General features: G+C 38.4%; 2 protein-coding genes across 3 annotated transcripts; both read left to right on the top strand.

Moving 5' to 3' along the window:
- The first annotated feature begins 73 nt into the window (after positions 1-73).
- On the top strand, positions 74-11,554 carry fap (fibroblast activation protein, alpha). Of its 2 annotated transcripts, XM_084084734.1 has the most exons (26): positions 75-384; positions 636-720; positions 1,501-1,593; positions 1,867-1,961; positions 2,470-2,544; positions 2,754-2,806; positions 2,912-2,984; positions 3,308-3,428; positions 3,513-3,667; positions 4,343-4,440; positions 4,569-4,698; positions 4,835-4,873; positions 4,958-5,056; positions 5,143-5,213; positions 5,289-5,342; positions 5,446-5,570; positions 6,276-6,326; positions 7,373-7,471; positions 7,572-7,641; positions 7,767-7,961; positions 8,171-8,225; positions 8,956-9,055; positions 9,541-9,599; positions 9,762-9,834; positions 9,953-10,026; positions 10,981-11,554. In XM_084084734.1, exons 1-26 carry the CDS (start codon positions 382-384, stop codon positions 11,080-11,082), a joined length of 2,247 nt encoding a protein of 748 aa, XP_083940860.1. In that variant the 5' UTR covers positions 75-381; the 3' UTR covers positions 11,083-11,554. The 2 variants fall into 2 exon arrangements, 1 of the variants encoding a protein (XP_083940860.1); XR_014602754.1 differs by lacking the exon at positions 10,981-11,554 and having other exon boundaries at positions 74-384; positions 9,541-9,643; positions 9,953-10,015.
- Positions 11,555-12,473: 919 nt separating this feature from the next.
- On the top strand, positions 12,474-14,333 carry gcgb (glucagon b; the record flags this gene model as incomplete). Its single annotated transcript, XM_084083807.1, has 4 exons — positions 12,474-12,600; positions 12,907-13,012; positions 13,609-13,764; positions 14,213-14,333. The coding sequence occupies exons 2-4, from the start codon at positions 12,918-12,920 to the stop codon at positions 14,331-14,333; spliced, it is 372 nt and encodes a 123-aa protein (XP_083939933.1). The 5' UTR covers positions 12,474-12,600; positions 12,907-12,917.
- Between the last annotated feature and the right edge of the window lie 3,545 nt (positions 14,334-17,878).

Genomic DNA, 17,878 nt, shown 5'->3' with positions numbered 1-17,878 from the left:
TACAGTAGGTTGCCAGTGGGGAAAGAAAGCCACTTCCTAAAATCCTAGCAAGTTCAGCTCCCTGGAAAGTTGTGCTTTGGGCTGACTGACTCCGAGGAGGCATCTCTGACTGGTATGAAGAATTTAGGTTCTTTTACGAAAGCATCTAGACCTGCAATCATGTCGTGACTCGTGAGAAGAAGTCTGGTTCAACTTACGTCGGAGTTCAGTTTGATCATTAGAATAATTTATTTAAAGTATATACGTAGTATGTAAATTGTTTTTTTCTCAAGATTTCAACTTCAACTCTACGCGTCAGCGAGCCTAAAGGATTTAAAAAGACTGAGACCTTCACATGATCACATCCAGTCGACGCTGAATGTCGGTCACTTCATAAGAAATATGGTCAGTAATCAAACTAACCGTTCAGAAATGTGTTCGGACGGTTATAAGCTATAATGTAATTAACTTTTAAACCACAGTTAAGTTATTTTTAATGGAAGAAAAGAAAAGAAAACTTACCTAGCAATTCCTATGCAACTTGGAAAGTAAATTTAAATTCTAGTCTAATAGGCTATACTGTGTCTGTGCTGGTCCGATCTATTCTCTTATTGACTTGTATTATAGGCTATAATGTGTCCCCTCACCTTTCCCAGGGCTGTGGCAAGGTGCTGTGGGGGGTGGTCGGGGTGGCTGTCGTCATCACGTTAATAGCTGTCCCGATAGCAGTTCATCTCAACAGTAAGTTAATGGACACTAATTGTTATTAGTGTGGACGTTTTAACCACTTAAAACCCATGTGGGTAACCGCGGAGTCCCTCAGGGCTCAATATAGTGTCTTTTCGGTTTTCCGTTATTGTGGGGAAAGCTTTAGCTGAAAATAGCAGCTGGACAAGCTCACAATGCAACCTGTTGTGAGCTTGTCGATCTGCTATCTCCAGCGAAAGCTATCCCCACAATAAGGATGTTGGGGTTTAAGTGGTTAATTTTATAATTAATATTCACACTTTTAATAGGACATCATAGGCTACTGTTGTGTTATTTTGGATGGAGTTTGATTAATCAGTTGACTGAGTTGAGTGTACAACAAACTTTTTACTTTGTCTAAATTGTCTTTATAGACCTATATGTTCTTCTAACAATTATAGCTAACCTACTTTTAGAAAGTAGAGATAAAGAGATTGGCCCTTAATCACCATATTTGCCTAGATTTGTATTATTTTAATCTTGATGACAAGCATTTCAGTGTCCTGCTATATTGTTGCACAATGAACTTCAATAGGTAGATTATTCAAGTGGCGCCACCATGCGATTATATGGGGGACATACATTATCTCATCATGGTCTATTTGCACTTTTTCTAAATTTGAAAGGATTAAAAAAGTAAATAATAATAATAATAATTAAAAATTAAAATAGATATAATGTAATTATAAAGATGCTGTGTCCTGTGTACTATTAACTGCTTGTGAAAGGTGGTATGAAGTTAAATAACACACACTGCATACATTTATATTTCAGGAGCTGGTGGTGGAGACAAAAGGTCTTTCAACCTTACAGATTATTTCAACTACACCATTAGGTGGAGAGCCTACAACTTGCGATGGATATCAGGTAACATTTTCAATCAAATCAATTCTAAGTCTAGTGGTTCTCAAACTTCTTCACCCCTAAATTAATAGCCTATACTATAGTATGTAGCCTATTTGTCCCCCATCTGGAAATATTTTGTGCCAGGGACCCCCATACAAGATTTCTGTTTCAAAATAGTTTTTAAAAAATATATATATATATATTTTCAAGATTCCTTAGTATAGTTCCTTAGTCTCAGTTGTCTGTCTGCTGGAAATGGTTTGATGGTTTGACTATTGGTCTTTGTATCCACAGATAATGAATACCTGCATAAAACGGATGAAGGATCCTTAAACCGCTACAATGTTGAAACTAAGGAGGAGTCCTTATTTTTGAGCAACACTACATTTGTAAGATATTTTTCATATATAATCATTTCAGTCAAAGTAGATTTAACCATTTATTGCAACAAATGGAATACAGTCAAACTTGGCATTAATGGCTCCGCTCTTATCAATATATTTAAGCCTAGCCAGACTCTAATCAAAAGGTGGAGGCTGGGGTGGAGGAGGCAGATTAAGCAGCAGCAGAAGTTTAGCAAGCAGCAAGAAAAGAACCTTGAGCTCTGATAAGAGTGTAGAAAAGCGTGACTGCTTAGTAATGGCCAGCAGAGCTTCTGTATGAATGGAGAGTAGGAAAGCTAGGCTGATTATATATGTTTTTGGTTGTCATACTTTGGCTATTCAAAAATAAGATAGGCTGATTGTAAACAATCAGCAGACTGACAGCCGATTACAGCTGAGACGTGTATGACTCCTGTGCCCTGCATGAACTAACCTTATGCTTCATGTCTTCCATAACTAAACTGCTTTTGTAAACAGCTGTATGCTACTGTTATTTTATGAATGTTTGCATTAGGAGCAAGTGGACGCCACAGACTATATCCTTTCAGCTGATCATAAATATGTCTGCTTTGAAAGCAACTACACAAAGGTGAGACCGAAAAGCCACCGAACATATTCCAGTATTCCTATTTTTACATTAGTGAAAGTTTTCATATTGGATCAACTGTATGTTATATTCATTCTGATGAAATATAAAATAAAAAATAACAGCTTGTTTTACAATTATTGCATACAACTTCAGAGGAAATGTCTCAAGCTTCAAATAATGAATTACAATATTTGGTGGCAATCTAACAGAAATGGAGACATTCGTACTCAGCATCTTACACCATCTATGATCTGGAACGATCGTAAGTAGGCCTTTAAAAACATTCACTCTCTAATAAGCTGATAATCTTGTTTGTATGCTATTATGGATATGGACATGAAACTTTTCCAATTTATTTTTATCCTAGAACATTTGTTACTCCTTTGAACATTCCAGAAGTTGTACAGTACTTTTCATGGGCATCAACAGGAAGCAAATTTGTGAGTGAAAATCTTCATAATCTCTTCAAATTAGACATATCTAGCCTTTCAATCGGTAACAGAACCATTACCAGTAGGGCTTTGATACTCTTTAGAACAGTGAATAGCAATTGCAACAATTACACGGTATGGAAACATTCAAATATGTTACAATTCCATTGATAACATCACAAGATGCAAAAGAACGTCCCGTATAATCTGGTAATATACATTACTGTAGTTAAATATACTAATCCACTAAGCAACGTGGATAATTTATTTTTGATATGTAACAATTGTGAAAAATAATCAAATTCAGTCTGTAACTGGAATATCTTTTCTAGGCTTACATTTGGAATTTCAACATTTATTTGAAAACCAGTGTTACTGCTGAACCCATACAAGTGACCCACAATGGAAAACAAAATCAAATTCAAAATGGGGTCCCTGACTGGGTATATGAGGGTGAGTAACAACACTGTTTTAATGGTACGGAGGGGAACATTCCAAGGATTGGTTCTGAAAATGTCTTTCCTCCACCAATTCCAGAGGAGGTGTTCGCATCATCTGAGGCAATATGGTGGTCAACAAACGGGAGGTTCTTGGCTTATGCAGAGTTCAATGATACAGACGTCCACACGGTGGAGTACTCCGTGTATGGATCAGGGCAGTACCCTACAACCGAGGCTGTTCCATACCCAAAGGTGACGTTTTTCTCTTATTTTCTGTCAGTCTCATCCATAGAATATTGTAGATATATTGTAGTCATTGAAATTAAATGCAAACATGAATCTAGTCACAACACTCATTTACAGTAAGGTTAATTAATACCTGTGCCACAGTTCATGCCCTGAAATGTACTTTTAGTTCTTCACAGGATATCTTTTAACCACTTGAGCCCTTGCATCCCTATTCTGGGGCAAACATTCGGCAAGAATAGCAGATCTACAACCTCACAACACATTGCGTTGCAACACGCTGTGAGCTTATAGATTGGCTATTTTCACCAAATATAGTAAGGGCTTGGAGAGCAAAGGGTTTATGTGACATTTGTGGCGAAAATTACTTTTATGTATCATTTTAAAAGCCTCTGTGAGCTCTTCAGCTGGTAAAATATGATAATTTTAATTTTGTATGCAAACCTGCCACAGAGTAACACCAGGCGACAGACTCATCCACGACAGGTGGAAACAGAGTAAAACACCAGGCTATACACTGATCCATGACAGGTTGAAACGGAGAAACACACCAGACTATAGACAGATCCTAGCCTGATTATCAGATTGAAGCAGTCCACTCAGTGGAGTGGGCCTAGTATAGAGCCCTTGAGAATCCAGTCAACTCATTATAGTGTATAAAGTTTACTATGTGTGATCTAGGCTGGATCAACTATTCCTACGGTGAAACTCTTGGTCGTGAATACAACAAACCCCTCACAACGCACGCAGGTGTTTGCACCAAAGTCAATTACTGCTGGGTCTGTATATTGTTTATTTTTGTCATCATCTACTTACATTATACTCCAGTGAACACAAAAAAAATGTCACAGTCACTGATACGAGCAAACCTGTCGCTTTCTGTTGTTTTGTTGTTTTTTCTCCTCAGTGATCATTTTTTGTGCTCAGTGACCTGGGTGACAGACCAGCGCCTCGCTGTGCAGTGGCTCACAAGGAAACAGAATTATGTGCTTGTACAGATTTATGACTTTGACGGCAACAGCTGGACAGAGAAGCAGGTAGTTGTCACCTCTGATGTTCCTCAGATAAAAGTGAGATGAAAGTGTTTAGAAACCAAAATATTGTCAATACTGTAGGTAAGGCTTGAACTAGAATGGAAATGAGTGTCAACACAAATGAATTAATTTGTTACAGAAATTTGGGCAAACAAGCAAGACGGGCTGGGTCGGCCATGTAAGTTCTTCTACAATAAGGCATGGACATTATTTAAAGACAAGATTATTCCTCTGTTATCTCTAAAATGTTTGTTGTTTTTAGTACGTTCCACTGCCCCTTTTCTTTGCGGAGGATAAACTCAGCTTCTACAAGGTTATGAGTGATACGTATGGCTACAAACACATTCATCATGTGAAGGATGTGAGTATTTACAAGCAGCCTCAAACAAGAATATCATAATTTCCGGTATTTGTGTACTTATTACACAGAGGGTCTGTTTTTTAAAGGGCACAGCGATGCCCATCACCTCAGGCAAATGGGAAGTCATCTACATATCCAAACTAACAGAAGATTCCATGTAAGTACAGATGCAGTGATTACATGCCACACTCTCAGAATAATATCTTCTAAAGACAACTTGACCTCTTCACAGATATTATGTAAGCAATGAGTACCAAGGAACACCAGGAAAGAGACACCTTTACAAGTAAGGAAACCGTACCGGTGTGATGTCAAAGTATGTAGGGGTAATGTTTTTTCCTTGTGTTGAGAAATACTGACAAGACACGCTGTTTTTTTTAAATAATCAGGGTTATGATTGGAAACATCCCTTCGACCCCCCAGTGCCTTACCTGTGACCTGCATGAGGACAGGTGTCAGTTCTACACAGCTTACTTCAGCTATGATGCCTCCTACTACCGAATGGACTGCTATGGTAAGTTACCCCTCCTGTAAAAAATGTTCAATAGTGGAAGGTGTAGGTTGGTAGGTGTGATCACTGTGGTGCGCAAATTACGACGCACTTCTTTCCTTTTGTTTGTTTTATTTCTCACACTGTGCAGGGGGTTACAGGATATGCAGTTTTAGTTGTGTGGTTTTCAGTATATCAGACAAAATACAGAACAAAGGGAAAAGTTACCCACATGTAATCAAAGTAACAAACAATTTGATTATACTGCACATCAAACATAATATCCAAACTCAAAACAAACTTACTTAGAATGAACGCACACACTGCAGCCTCTGCTGCTGCTCTCTGCACCAGACCTGACACACTGACCAAACATGTGCTTTTATTGGTGCATGGGATTACAAATCAAATCAGCAGCAGGTGCAACTAATTGGCCAATCAACTGCTGTACACTCAGAACACATCAAAGTGAAATCAAAGGGTCCATTTTGGAGGAAAAACAGAAACAATACTACTAAACTTAGGGTTTGGGGAATCTTCTTAACACCTCCAGTAAAAATCTCCTCATAAACACTAACTCATCCATGGCCAGTGTACGAGGAGAGCTGTGTGGTGGGCAAGAGGTGTGAGTGATAACTCCCCTGTCCAAAGTTTAAACAAAGCTCTTTCTCACTGCTGAGGCCACATATAGAGACATGAATCTGTATTCTCGGTTTCTGTTCTCAATAGGACCTGGAACGCCCCTCTTTATCCTCCGTGACAACAGAGCATCAGGTGCAGGTACACAACTGAAACCTTCATTTCATATTAAACATAATCTACTCTAGTGTTTCTCAACCTTTTTTTGGGCCAGTGTCCAATATCCAGGACCATTGACGCCCCCACACCCAATTAAAATGTATGCTTTATGCTTATTGATTGTTATTGTGTATTGTGTTGCTTATGTGATTTAGAAAACATCTAATCGCTTTTTCAAATATCAGATTAAACTGGACTGCTAGCTTCTACCATCCACTGATTTCATCTACTGGTTTCCAGTAGAGTTGAACAAAAATGTGGCAACATTAACTTAAAATAATGCACTTTGTTGAAATCACTTTTGCTATCGTTTGTTGCTATAAGTTGTTGATAAATCATCCATTTTCCTGTACACCAACTAAAAACTGTGAATGGCTCTCCCTGACTTCATCACTCAAGCAAGCTCTGCAAAGAGAGATTGCTATTGCTCACAACTATCTGCTTAAGTGCACAAGAATGTAATGGATATCTGTATTTAGACTGCACAAAAGGGATCAGGTGAAAGTCAGTTCTCATGCTGCGTTTCCACATAGCAGCGGCCAGCACTGCACCACACCGCACCTTATGGCCTTGCACGGCCCAGCACCCAAAATATCTCTCGTATCCATAGCACAATAGTACCCCGTCTCAAATCCACAGGTATGCATAGCAGACTCCGGTCATTGACACTGTTATGTAGGTACATCGGTAGATATCATTGCTTCTTGCCTAACAATGTAATGTAGACAAGTGGAACATTGTCCTTATATACAAATGCAATACAGTCCTCACTTTAGTTTACCGAAACATCATGACCACGGCCAATCAGTAGCAAGCAGCATTACACATCACTGGTTTGGCCCTGCCTCAGACCACTCTGGAGTGGGGCCAAAATTGTCACCCTTTTCGGCCCTCTTCGGCCCCACTGAGCCCACTTTGGTCCGGGTCCTTGTATATGGAAACGACGGCACAAGCAGGTGGTGCGGTGCAGGGACTGGTATGTGGAAACGCAGCATTAGGTTCTTTGGTGTTTTACTTGATCTTTTCAGAGCTCACAGTTCTCGAAGACAACAAAGAGCTGGAAAGTGTTCTAAGTCAGTTCCATATGCCGACTATGCAACGCGGCACCTTAAAGATCGCAGGTTTCGGTGAGAGAAACCATTTTTCAATGTTTGAATCAAGTTGAATTTGAAGTTACTGGAAATATCCAACTGGTTGTTCAACAATTCCTAACCTGCATCCCAACAGACCTTTGGTATCAGATGATGTTGCCGCCGAATTTCAAAAAGAACAAAAAGTACCCCCTCCTGATTGATGTGTAAGTAAACAAGGCACCTTTAATTGAGAGACACAATTTTAGCCTGCTTCTCGACACCATGTCACAATTCAATTCAGTGGACTTATAGCCATGCATTCTGGGTAACGCACTGCTTTCATGTGCAGGTATGGTGGTCCTTGTAGTCAGAGGGTGGACTATCGTTATAGGCTGAATTGGGGTTCCTACCTCGCCAGTACAGAGGGCATCATTGTTGCCAGTTTTGACGGTAGAGGGAGCGGTTACCAAGGTGACAAGATCATGCACTCTATCTACCAGCGCCTTGGCACGTACGAAGTGGAAGATCAAATAACAGCCGTGAGGTAACAGGCATTTGAACATCCATGTCAAACACCTGTTTGTCATAAGACATTTAAACCCTGCTTTTAACCTTCTAAGATTGATTATACGTTTTAACCATGTAGCGCGCTGGGATTCCCTGTGAATGAAAAGTGCAATACAGAGAGGATGCGAGCACAGTTGATGTAAAAACGTTTTCATGAATTATTTTCCTGTGTTGTTTTGCCACTAGGAAATTCATCGATATGGGTTTTATAGACCAAAACAGAATAGCTATATGGGGCTGGGTAAGTTGAATATTGTGTCCCATTGCAGTCTGTATTTCTTAGCGTTAATATATATTGTCACTGTCGGCAGAAACCTTTTATGTCCAAAACCATTACTTTTCAGGAAATAGAACAAAAAGAACCATTGTTCCAATTGATCCAATGTAATTTAGTATTATTTAGTCACAAGCACTTGTTAATCATTTTCATTTTTATATTTACATAAAATATTTATAGAACCAAGACACGTAGTGCATGCACATTATTTGTCTGCAGGACAAATAAAGATGAGCTTGAGCTCAAAATAAAAAATTGGAGAAACTTTTCGATCATTCAAGATCTGAAGAAGACGATCGAGACTGCTTGTCCAATAAATGTGTGCGGACTAAAATTATTATCTCATTAAATATGTATAAAATCCACAGACAGACTTAACCAATATTTGAAGTTGGTGTTCCTATTTTGGCCATGTCATTATAAAACCTTTTAAAAAATGTTTTAAAAATTGTGAAAATAGTAGATCTACAAGCTCACAACACGGTGTGAGCTTGTAGATCGGCTATTGTCACTACTTTTGTGCGACACTGTCATATGATAAGTATAAAATACTAGGGTATTCATTTATAAAAAAAATCTGAAAAGATGAAATATGGAGATACAAGGTTTCTGCCTGACAGCGACGATTCTCTGTTGTCAACTAGTTTAACGATGTTGATTAAAGCATGAATTGATTGAATCGTATGATTTCCAGTCATATGGTGGCTATGTCGCGTCCATGGCCTTGGGGGCAGGAACTGGACTTTTCAAGTGTGGGATAGCAGTAGCTCCGGTATCCAAGTGGGAGTATTACGGTAGGTGGGAAGTCATGCCATACACTATCACCATCTACAAATGCTTTAACACTGTGCATTTATCAGCACTATAACCCAGTGGTTCTCAAAGTGTGGTCCGGAGACCCCCAGGGGTCCTTGAGGGGGTTTCCAAGGGGTCTCCAGCATTTCTTCAAGATTTTTTTAAATAGCCGATCCACAAGCTCACAATGCATCGCACCGCGACACACTGTGAGCTTGTGCTCACAGCATAACATTTTTAAATGAATCCTGTATGGGGGTCCCTGGCACAACATATTTTCAGATGGCGGTGCCAAATACATATTCATCTGGGGGTCCTTGACGTGAACAAGTTTGAGAACCACTACTATAACCTATCCTATGCTCAGTAATTAACTACACAAACAACATCTGAATGTAGGGATTTAAATCTCTCCAAAAACATTATTTTGAACTAGTTTTTGTTATCATTGTGATAAAATGACAAGCTGGATTTTCTTTTGCAGATGCAGTGTATACCGAACGATACATGGGTACACCCGCAGAGAATGCCGACGCTTACAAGGTAGAAAACGGCAAGAAACACTGTACTTGATCACAAATAACATGGTAAAATGTCATACAACTTTATTTTTAGTCTTGTCAAAGTACTCTTTTTTATAACAAACAATAAGTTTGTTTTACAAGCACACAGCTATATTTTTCTTTGTCATTTTTCATTCAACAGAACTCTACGGTGACAAGCAGAGCAAAACATTTCAAGTCAGTGGATTATCTGTTGGTTCATGGAACAGCTGATGGTATGTTGACTCCTCCCTTTACAGGGTGAATCACTTCTTGAGTTCCTGGAAACATTTGACGAATGGATGAGCTTTCATGTTCTAACCACATAATCTAAAAACACTTTCTTTCCTGTAGACAATGTGCATTTCCAGCAAGCAGCACAAATCTCCAAAGCTCTGGTTGAGCAGCAAGTGGACTTTGAGGCAATGGTAAATATTGGCTCAGGGAGATGCACTAATATTGGCCTTGAAGGTGTTGATTGGAAAAAAACAGTGAAATGGACAAAACAGCACTCTTCCAGCAATGAATCCACAGTGTACTGTATAATGTTGATTACCTTTTAAAAGTCACTTCAGGTATAGTGATTAAGAGATAAGATGATATAACATGACATTTTAACCACTTTAACAACGGCATCTCTATTTTGGGGCATATCATTATAGACTAAGGCAGTGGTTCTCAAACTTTTTCATGTCAAGGACCCCCAAATTGACACTTATTAGCCCGCGGACCCCCATTTGAAAAGATATGCCAGCAGGGACCCCCATAAGAGAAGATTTGTACGGCTCCAGCAGTGATTCTCAACCATTTTAATTTCAAGGACCCCCAGTTTGACATGCATTAGGACTACTACGGACCCCCATTTAATGGCATTTCTATCTCTTGGACCCCAATTTATATTGTAAAATCAATGTTATCTTTATTTTCTGTAACTCTGAGAGTGTACAAATGGAACCAAATGGACCCGTCAGGGTCCATTTGGTTCCATTTGTTGGACCCGTCAGGACCCGTCAGGGTCCATTTGGTTCCATTTGTACACTCTCAGAGTTACAGACCCATAAGGGTCAATTTGGTTCCTATCTATCATTTAGCTGGGGACCCCCTGGAACACCCCCAAGGACCCCTGGGGGTCCCCGGACCCCACTTTGAGAACCAACGGACTATACTTTTGGGGGAAAAAAATAAATTGAATGCGTCGCATTGTGAGCTTGTTCATTGGCTATTTTTCGAAGAGAAAAAATTACGTTTTCCAAAAACCTTTGACATTTTCAAAACAATTTTGGTTAATATCAACAAGGGGAAACATGGTTAAATGTAGAGAGGTACAGTACTGTACGGTATGTGTGCATCTGTAATCTAATGAAATGTTTGGCTCATTGCAGTGGTATGCTGACAAGGACCATGGTCTTGGAGGATCAGCCTTAAAGCACGTCTACACCCACATGAGTCACTTCCTGCAGAAATGCCTCGTCAATCCCAAGTAGATGTGAAGACAGCGATAGCATTTACAGTATCCTGTGTACTGCGTCTATACTTGCTTTGTTCTTTTTGATATTCTTTTTGAGTGCAGGGGTCCATTAGGCTTCAGTCTGTACATTTTTGTAGAGGTTATGTATATTCAAATTGATTGTACTGTAAGTGAACATTTGTACTTTATGTGGAACGTTCGATCAAATATGTGATATTTTAAAAATATGTATATATATCGACACCATTGCATGCATTTATGTCTGTAAGCCTTTTAAGTGAACATGGCCTGTGTGAAATAGCTTGAGCATACAGTCTGTGAAATTATATGGCACTGAATTAGTTGTTATGGGATATAATTTGTGGTAAAATTAAACTACAGTATAATGAAATGTATGTATAATTAAACATTTACAGACAAAGAAGTGTCTGTAAACACAAAAAGGTGTTTTGTTTTACAAGTCAAATACATTTAAAATGTTATGCAAATGGGAATGTCTCTTATTTACTGCATAAACATACACTGCAAGTGGCATAGAGTAACCATATGAAAACTAGCGTCCCTATTCTGGGCTTGTCAAAATAAGTAAAATAGCATATCTACAGGTACCGAATGTGTTGCATTGAGACACGTTGTGAGCTTGTAGATCCGCTACTTTTGGATAAGAGATTTGTTGGTGTAGACTCTACACCAACAAATCTCTTATCCAAAAGTAGCGGATGTAGAGGGAAAAAAGGAGGGGACCAAGTATAGGGGCCCCCGGCCAATAAAGAATATATGGTTTAAGTGGTTAAGAATGATCATATATTACATGCAGCTTTATAATTCTCAGTTTTAATAATTTTATAATGCATTATAATAACTTATAATGGATTATAGTGACATTATACATGGCTACATATACTGTAGTGTACAGTAAGTGGTCATTGGGTGTTTTAAATAAAGCATTAAGGACACTCCTAGAGATGTAGGCAGAAACATTTTTTTCTCAATTTCCTTAAATGTAGTAATGTCTTCTGATTTCAGGTAAATTGTGAATAGAAGGAACTGGGATTAAAGTGCAAGCTAGTGAATTTTCCACAGCCACTGTTTTAGTTCTGAGAGACAGCAAGCATCAAGCAGAAGCAAGCAAATTAACTCTTTTTTTTAAATGTATTTGTCAGGGTAGAGGTCATGTTTGATTTTGTCACCTCAAGTAACAGCTTTTACCTTTCAGATATTTCCACCTTTTTCTCTTTTTTTCGTCTTCCTTTAAAAAAACAAAAGTCAAATGCATCAAGTGGACTGAGGTGGAAGCTGACTAATGGATTGAGAGTAACAGAGGATACGTTGAGGGGAGGAGGGTGGCTTTGGGGGATGGGGGGGTACCACTTGGGATTCTGCCACCCAGCTCAACTATATAAGCCTCACCAGACCAAGAAGGGACCATGAAACAACGGCTCCAGAACGTCAGGGACGACAAGCGCACCGAGATTCTCCGTACGCACCTTGGCATCCCATTCTTCCTGCACGCTCAACCAGAAAGGAGCCCCAGGTGAGAATCTTCAACCCCCTTTTCCTCACCATCATTCAGTGGCATCTGGGTACGATTTAACCACTTAAAACTATGTTACTTGGACTGCTTTTTCCTATCTACACCAAATCCCTTCGCCAAAAATTGCTGATCTGCAAAGCTCACTACACATCGCTCCCAACGTGACGCGTTGTGAGTCTTGTAGATCTGCTATTTTTGGCTAGTGTTCCCCACCCAGAACATGGATGCTGGGGTTCACGTGATTAATATGCCTGACTTCAGGATTGTCACCTGTGCTCTCTTCCGTTTTTTTTTTTCGTTCTTCAGAAGCCCAGACAATGAAAAGCGCTCACTCTTTAGCCGGGCTCCTACTGCTCATCATCATCCAGAGCAGCTGGCAAGTTCCAGACCAGGACACAGACGAGAACTCCAGGTAAGACTTTCTCCAATCAGCTTTCTGCCATTCACATACACTGTAGACCTGGCACGCTGGAACTGAGATGCTGAATACAAACTTTGCACAGTCTTACTCTCAAAGTAAAGTAAAAGTAGTGTTCTTACATTAAAATGATAATAAACCAAGTAGATGTAAAAGTAGAATATAATAATTTACTTGAGTAAGAGTAAGAAAGTATTTAGTGAAAAGATAACTCAAGCACAGAGTTACTTCATATGATCTGATTTGTTTAATTAATCAGAATGTAATTTAAATAAAAGTATAAGTGCTTGTCCATTAGAAATAAAATCAATTTGGCTGAAGTCTCTGTGAGAGAATAAAACAAAGAGAATGCATATTTAATAAAATACAAAAGTGGAAAGTAGTCAAATCATTTGAGAAATGTTACTTGTACTGCTTTACATTTGGCCCACACTGGAAAGGAGTAAAAAAAAAAATATATAATAATCTTCACAAACACACTTGAGTTAAAGTGTGTGTGTGTGTGTGTGTGTGTGTGTGTGTGTGTGTGTGTGTGTGTGTGTGTGTGTGTGTGTGTGTGTGTGTGTGTGTGTGTGTGTGTTGATTTGCAGCCTATTGTCAGATGACTCTATGTTCAGCGATCCCAGAGAGCCGTCAAACATGAAGAGACATTCAGAGGGAACGTTCTCCAACGACTACAGTAAATACCTGGAGACGAGGCGAGCACAAGACTTTGTACAGTGGCTTAAAAATTCAAAAAGAAACGGGTAGGTGTTTATTCACTCTTTTGATATTATTACATCTCTTTTGACAGGACTTGTTCAGCCTTCTACAAAGTAAAATCCTCAGTGTTCATTTAACTCTAAGTAAAATATGGACTCCTAAGGTTCCAGCACAATTCACAGAGTTAAATTAATAATGAGGATTTCGCTGCATGCTGCACTGTAAAACCATCTTCAATATTACGAACCTAACACTGTTGACCAAATGACCCTATGGTCCATTTGGTTCCATTTGTACTCTCAGAGTTAAATTAACACTGAATATTTTACTGTGTACACTATGCAGCAAGAATTGCAGGTCATCAATAGGAGGACCATTGATCAGACTGTTGCGTTTCATAATAATTTGTTTCTCTTGTTTTTGTTTTTGTGTTACTAGAATAAAGAGTTTAGTTGTAAACGTCTCTACTGTATGGCTTGGCTGTTTTCACAGTGGTCCCACTAGACGCCACGCAGATGGCACCTACACCAGTGACGTGAGCTCTTACCTGCAGGATCAGGCAGCCAAGGAGTTTGTGTCTTGGCTGAAGACCGGCCGGGGCAGACGAGAGTAGAATCCAGAAGATTCAACAAAGAACCACCACTCACTGTCTCCTGACACATCCAAAATAATAAAACAAATCATTTTACACCCAGTCTGTGCCATTCCGTGTTTTACAATCTGTACTGTCCTTTCCACTGGTCATGCTATTAAATTCCTCTCATTATAATAATCCCTTTGTTAGTCCTCACTGAAGGAAGTGTTAACTAAAATGGAATAGTTTAAATCGTGTAGCACTTATTGACACTGTGTGAATTAAGAATACAGGACCAATAAGCTTACATCATTACTGGATAGGCTAAATTACTTTATTATTCATACAAAGTCAGCTTTAATTTCCAAAACTAAAATATGCCATTAAAGGTGCTGTGATATTTTTTAAATATATGTTTTAGTTTTTTTGTTGAAAGGTAAAGGCTTTATTTCTCATAGCAATCATTGCTATAGAGTGTTTGTTTAGTAACGGTGGTCTCCTTGGCTTTTCATCTCTTTAGTAAAGAGAAATTACATTGTCAGGTGGGGTGCCATCCAATCAGGAGAGATAACCCCGCAAAGATAATTTATCAGCTTCAGTTTTATAGTGTTCCAGTTCCAATTTTGTCTGCAAATTTCTTTTTTGTCTCATCACTTCCAATTTCATTTATTTGTCCTGTATCCTGTAGTGTACTGTATGAGTTCTCTCCCCTGACTGGATAACATTGGTATCCTGACCTGAAAATGTATTTTCTGTTTACCAAAGAGCTGGAGAGACAGGAAACACCTGTTACGGAAGAAACACTAAAGCAATGATGACTATAGAGCTATTTAACACACAAAAAATAGAAATAAATACAGTATACCTTCATTGCTGCTACTGTATGTACACTTGCAGACACACATTTGTTCCAGGTTTGCAGACTATTCTGCTATTCAATAAAGAAAAGAGTACCTGCAATCTCTGAGAGCAATGTTTAATAAATATAGAATTGTAAAACATATAATATGAAAATGCAATAGGAATCACCCAGCAAGAATAGGATGTAATTGGAGGTAAATGATGACTAGAGAGTAAATGTGGATATTTAAATAGCAGCGCCTGCAATAGTTTTTTTTTTTACCTATTTGTACATGTACTGTAAATACAAAATAGACGGCAAATACAGTAGCTGCATTCATGGTTGGGGTTAAAATAGCATACATTACGCTACAAAACACTATGGTGCGTAGTTGAAATTCCTACTACACTTTAGGGAATTAAATATCTGTGTGCAAAATCACTGCCTACGTTTTGTTAGGCTATCAATTTGTAAATGCATAAATTTGTATAAATGAAGACAAACTTGTTAAAAAGGCAATTTCCTTCATGGTTTATCAGTATTATCTGTCTATAATGTGCATACAATGTGAAATGTGCTCTAACAGCACAGTAAAATCCTCAGTGTTCATTTATCCACTTGTAACTCTGAGAGTGTACAAATGTACAGGTCCATTTGGTTACATTTGTACACTCTGAGAGTTAGTAACACTGAGAATTGTGTCCACCATACATGTGTGGTGCTTCCACATGAGCTGTAATAGCATGTGCAACAAGCCCTTGAAAATGGATGACTCGAGACCTGGGGCTGACAGTTCACCACACACAGGGTATTATTGTCCTTTCAAATGAATAAAACTAAACTGGCATATTACCACTTGGTCGGTTCAATCCATTAGCGTTAGGCCTTAAGAAAGTAATTTTCAGGGACAGTCCGTCTGTCATGATTTGAGCGTGACAGACAATCAGCCCAATTAATCACAGGCGTTAACTGCTGCGACAGAGCGTACCTCAACAACAAACCAGACCTACTGCCACATATGATTTAATAGAATAACTCTGTTTGAAGAGGCCAGGGACAAAAAAAAAACGTCTGGGATTTAAGTCAGGTAAAGGCATGGCGTGTCTCACCTGTCAACTGTATTACAGAAAGATTTCCCAATGAAGCAGCACTGACAGCCAAGCCAGGAGACATAAGCTAACTGAGAGGAGAAAGAAATCATGTCAATCAACATGGATTTGTTGGGATCACTGATTAGGTCAACGCTGTTCAGGTCTTTCTGGCATAGAGACAAAACAATAATTCACATGAGCCAGCTACTTGACATGCCTTGGGATGCGTTACCTCTCCGAGCTGTCATCCATAGTGCATCAAACCATCTGTTGATTACAAAAAACCCTGCCCACTCAAATCTATTTATAGGCTAAATCTCAGAGGGTCATATGATGGGCATTTATTTTCAGCAAATCCAGTCTCTTTAGTGCCATATTAAACTGTGTGCGTGTGTGAACATCCATCTAATAATTTCTCTGCACCTCAGAGTTGTGAATTGTTCTAAAGTAAATGTATAGGCTTTATGGACACTGTAAAAAAATACGTAATCATTTATGATGTGTGCTTTTACAATTGAATGTGTGATCATCATGACAGGGGGTAAGTAAGTAAAGAGTACTCAGATATTTATGAAGATAATTGTACATGTATAAGAGATAGGAACATAATAAAATTGTATTCCGTAAAATGTTACAAAGGGGGGGAATCAAACCCAAATGTAAAATATCAATAACAACATCATAACAGATTAATAATATGAACAAATGTATTTTTATTGGGACTGCTGAAATGGAGTCTCACTGAAATATAATATAATATAATACATTATATTGACAAGAATATATTGACCTATAATCCCCTCTCAAATGCAAAATGGCATTTTGCCCTAATTTTGTCTCTGAGAAAATCTGCTCACTAACCACTTAAACCCTAGCGTCCCAATTCTGGGCATGTAATGTAGATTGGCTATTTGGCAAAGACATATGGTGTAGAGGGAAACAAAGGAGGGGACCAAAAACCTGGGAGACCCCGGTCAACAAAGAATATAGGGTTTAAGTGGTTGAATCAGGAGTTGCAACCATTTCTATGGGCTATGGTCATGAATGAACTTAAACATACAACATGGTTATAGAGCTTTCATTTCACACATTTTCTGGGAAACAGAAGATTAAAGGTGCCTTACGTGCTGTTATATATTTTTGTTTGAAACTAAAAAGTTGAAAAAAATTAAAGCTCTATATTCTAGTAAACATTGTTAAACAGTAGAGTGTTTATTCAGTAGCAGATGTCTCCCAGCATGTCTTTAATAAACAGAAAATAGATTTTCAGGTGTGTAACCAATTGTATCCAATCAGGAGAGAGTACCCATTTATCAGCTTCAATTTGATAGTGTTCCAGTTCCAATTTGGTAACAGAGTCTGAAATTATTATTTCTAACATCAGGATCTTTCTCATAATTAATGCCTACGCTGTTTCAGTGAATGATGTGTTCACCAATACCTTTAGTTATTTCCACCAATATTAAAGACTACATAATACATCCAAAATGAATAATTGTACAATGGTTTTAAACAAATATACAAAATGTAAATAAATAGATTTAAAAACAAAAATACCTTAAAAATAGTTAAAACTCTCATAAATTAACATATTCAACAGAGCCATGTTTTGTATACTGTTACAAATTTAAAATTGAAAGTACAAGAAAAGA

This window comes from Gymnoscopelus microlampas (assembly GCF_963454915.1).
Source record: "Gymnoscopelus microlampas genome assembly, chromosome: 17".
In the NCBI taxonomy this organism is placed as follows: domain Eukaryota; kingdom Metazoa; phylum Chordata; class Actinopteri; order Myctophiformes; family Myctophidae; genus Gymnoscopelus; species Gymnoscopelus microlampas.
Note: the sequence above shows the minus strand (reverse complement) of the source record. Positions and strands in the feature narration are given on the sequence as shown.

Bases quoted from the DNA above. Each gene is read 5' to 3' on its own strand.
- fap (XM_084084734.1), top strand. The intron at 2,807-2,911 runs GTAAGTAGGCCT...TTTTTATCCTAG, and splicing joins ATCTATGATCTGGAACGATC to AACATTTGTTACTCCTTTGA. The intron at 2,985-3,307 runs GTGAGTGAAAAT...TATCTTTTCTAG, and splicing joins CATCAACAGGAAGCAAATTT to GCTTACATTTGGAATTTCAA.